The sequence below is a fragment of the Diabrotica virgifera genome, chromosome 9, assembly GCF_917563875.1.
Source record: "Diabrotica virgifera virgifera chromosome 9, PGI_DIABVI_V3a".
NCBI lineage: Eukaryota > Metazoa > Arthropoda > Insecta > Coleoptera > Chrysomelidae > Diabrotica > Diabrotica virgifera.
In genome coordinates, this window is record NC_065451.1 from 126,495,568 (window position 1) to 126,499,008 (window position 3,441).

Genomic DNA, 3,441 nt, shown 5'->3' on the forward strand with positions numbered 1-3,441 from the left:
TCCCATACAGTCAATGACATCCTCAGTCAGTTTATGAGGGCGATTTTTATGTAAGCCACGTTTCTCTTCAAAGTCTAAGCCCTCTAAGATTTTTGACTGAATAATTCTGACACGTTTCACTGAAATTTAAAATAATAATAAAATATACTTTTGGCACACTTTTAGTTGTAGACAATTGATATTAATCACATAAGACCACACATTTACACGAGGTTTCTTTTGGTGTGTCTTGACATTTGTGTTGTCAGATTTTTTCATGCAACTAGCCAAATGGGCATCTTGAAGTGATTTAGATTGACTATAAAAAGTATCGTAAAGTTGTAACTGACAGTCTGCATCGATATTACTACAGCAACTTTCCAAGCAACAGCTACTTACAATACAAAACTCCTTTGCCATAACCTCAATCTGAGAACGATTGATGTATGATTCTCCTTTAAACTTTCTCTTCTTAGAACACTCACGTTTCACACTTTCATGAGAATAAATTTTACGGTTCTTTTTAATAATACCAACACCTTCCATGACAGAAATGAATACTCTTATTAGTTTACCTAAAGTAAAACGTAATCTTGAACTCAATAACAAAGCAGAGACCGTCAACAGTTTGTTGTCAACAAACACCACTTGATGTTGCCCAAAACAGGTGTACCAACTTGCATTCAAAAATCTCCCACACATTATAGAACAAAGATACAGGAATGAAACTTTGTAGAGTTACTCTTTGAAACATGGCCGTTCATTTAAAACGATTACCGGAAAAAGAGCCCCTTGTCCGGAAACCTCCTCAATTGTGGATCGGCATTACCACATGTTTTCGCCTTTTTATTTTTTGTGTGAAATTTTGATTAGGTGTTAAAAGTGACATGGGTGTTGAAAGTACCATCGAGGTGTCACTTTCAACAGTTTGTTCTTCTGAATATATGACTTCAATATTATTCGAACCATCTGTTATTAAATTAATATCATCTTGTCTTCTTATCATTAAATCAATTTCATCAGTAGCAGTCGACTCGTGAGGCTCCTAAAAAAAATTATCATTTAAAAAAAAGTTTTAGTTTATTACTAAAGGTATTATTTCATTTTAGATTCCAAATTCTCCTGCAGACTGGCTTATGGTTGCAAAAGAATATGAACAAAAATGGCAATTTCACATTGTTTAGGAGCACTAGACGGAAAGCACATTATATTGCAGGCTCCAATAAATAAACAGTGGAAGTGAATATTTTAATTATAAGGGGCAGTTCAGTATTGTGTTGATGGCAGTAGTAGATGCAAATGATTCATTTTTGTTTGCCAACGTCGGTTGTCAAGGAAGGATTTCAGATGGAAGTGTATTTAAAAACACGGATTTAAGCAATAACCTAGAAAATCAAACTTTAAACCTTCCACCACCAACCCTTTTGCCAGGACAAATTGAAGAAACACCAAATGTTTTTGTTGCTGATGATGCATTTCCGCTTCATTTCAATATAATGAAGCCCTACCCTGGGATACACTTAAAAGGCTCACCTAAACGTGCATATAATTATAGAATATGCAGAGCACGTCGCATTGTAGACAATGCTTTCGGGATTTTGTCATCAGTATTTCGAGCTTTAAGAAAACAACTCTTACTTGAACCACAAAAAGCTATATCCATAACATTAGCATGTGTTTACCTTCATAATTTTTTAAGGAAAAGCAAACAATCAATGAAATTATACTGTCCAGATGGCACATTCGATACTGAAGTAGATGGAACTGGAAATGTTATTGAAGGAATGTGGAGAAAAAATGCAGGAAATCAAACTTAATTTATCAGTTTAAAGAAAGTTGGCCGTAAATCAACTTTACAATCACAAGATATCAGAAATAACTTCACCAAAAACTTATACTTATCATTAATAAAATAAATTGATAATAAAGATTCTTACTTTGTTGCTAGTGGTTGTTTGTCTTATTTGTTAGGGGTATTCTTGTCCCTAAGAAATTCCAAATATCTGTAGCCAAAACTTGGTCATTCTAAGTGCCTTGGCACGAGCTCTTCTATATTGTGCTAAGACAACCCCAATTTTTCTCTATCTCATCTGGAACTTTTTGTAAAGTGGCCGCTATCTCTCTGATCGAATCTTTTTTACGATTTTTCTTTTTGTATTCTGCATTTCTGGTGTCCCATAAATTGGAATGTTTACGGTATTCCTCTATTAAGATAATAATTTCGCCTTCGGACCATTCCATTTTCGATAAACAGTAATTGACTATGACTTATTTAACTATATTAATTATTATACTACTTACTATTAATTAAATATTTATTATTAATTAACTATACTAATGATTAAACTGAACTATATTAAAAAAACAGTAAAATCCTGTATAAAAGGTATATTTAAAAAACCCTCAAAAGGGCCATATCAATCACATAACTAGTTTTCGACTGGTTTACCAGGCATCATCAGTGCTTACCTAAAATGAATATAACCTAATAAAATAATGCAAAGATATTGAAATTTTGACTACGGTTAAAAAATTATCAGTTTTAAAACATTGGTTTAAAATGCTACATTAAGTGTGGATGTTTAAAATATTTAGCTAAGCTGCCCCAGGTAACATCTGAGCTGTGGATTTAACTTGTTTACATGTTGAAAGTATGACGGCAAGTGACAATGAGATGGATAGGACCTCCGAACGATGACAAGACAGAAATGACAGTTCCACAGGAAGTTAAAAATTAACCTGTCATATTTAAAGACTAAGGTGTACAGCTTGTTAAAATAAGAAATGATGTAACAACACACTCCATTGTAAAAATTATCATTTAAAATTCATTAAGCTAGTTGTTATAGTTAAAATGTATTCACGTATACTGTAAGTGCAGTTAGGCAAACCACATTACACAAAAGTTTTGTATTCGATAACTGAATTCAGTAAACAAATCTTATTATCAAAAGATCTAAGATTTAAAAAAGCAATTTTGTGTTCTCGAATTTATTTAATCGAATTTATTTAACTTATTGGTAGCTCTTGGAATTTGTGTGGGTAAGTGTGTAAGAAATCACAATGAGGGTGACTGAAGTGTAAAATGTCTTAAATAATCTGGGGGGATGTATCATTAAGAAAGCACAAGCTCAAACTTAGGCGACTAATTCTTAAAGACCTCGCAGGCTGCCCGGATCCCTAAGGGTCCAAAAACCAAAACCGTGATAGGATGATGACAGTAGGGGCTGGGAGGTATGAGATGTCTGTGAGGGAATTAGTGGGAAAGGAACATGAACGAAACCCAGAAAGAAAATTAGACTTTTGATTTGGTTTTACTAAAGATGAGTGTTATATGTTAGTAATGACAAATTAGAATAGGTACAGTGAGCATAGCCATATGTAGAAATATGGTGGTGGGTTGTATGTAGATGAAAATTTGTATAATGTGGATGTCTGTGGATGATGATATCAGTAATTTAT

The 3,441-nt window shown here is 33.2% G+C and overlaps 1 protein-coding gene across 1 annotated transcript; it reads left to right on the plus strand.

Moving 5' to 3' along the window:
- The first annotated feature begins 1,259 nt into the window (after window positions 1–1,259).
- Window positions 1,260–1,796, plus strand: LOC114342900 (uncharacterized). The gene has a single exon (XM_028293702.1). It carries the CDS (start codon window positions 1,260–1,262, stop codon window positions 1,794–1,796), a length of 537 nt encoding a protein of 178 aa, XP_028149503.1.
- Window positions 1,797–3,441: the final 1,645 nt, after the last annotated feature.

Bases quoted from the DNA above. Each gene is read 5' to 3' on its own strand.
- LOC114342900 (XM_028293702.1), top strand. From the start codon at position 1,260: ATGGCAGTAGTAGATGCAAATGATTCATTTTTGTTTGCCAACGTCGGT.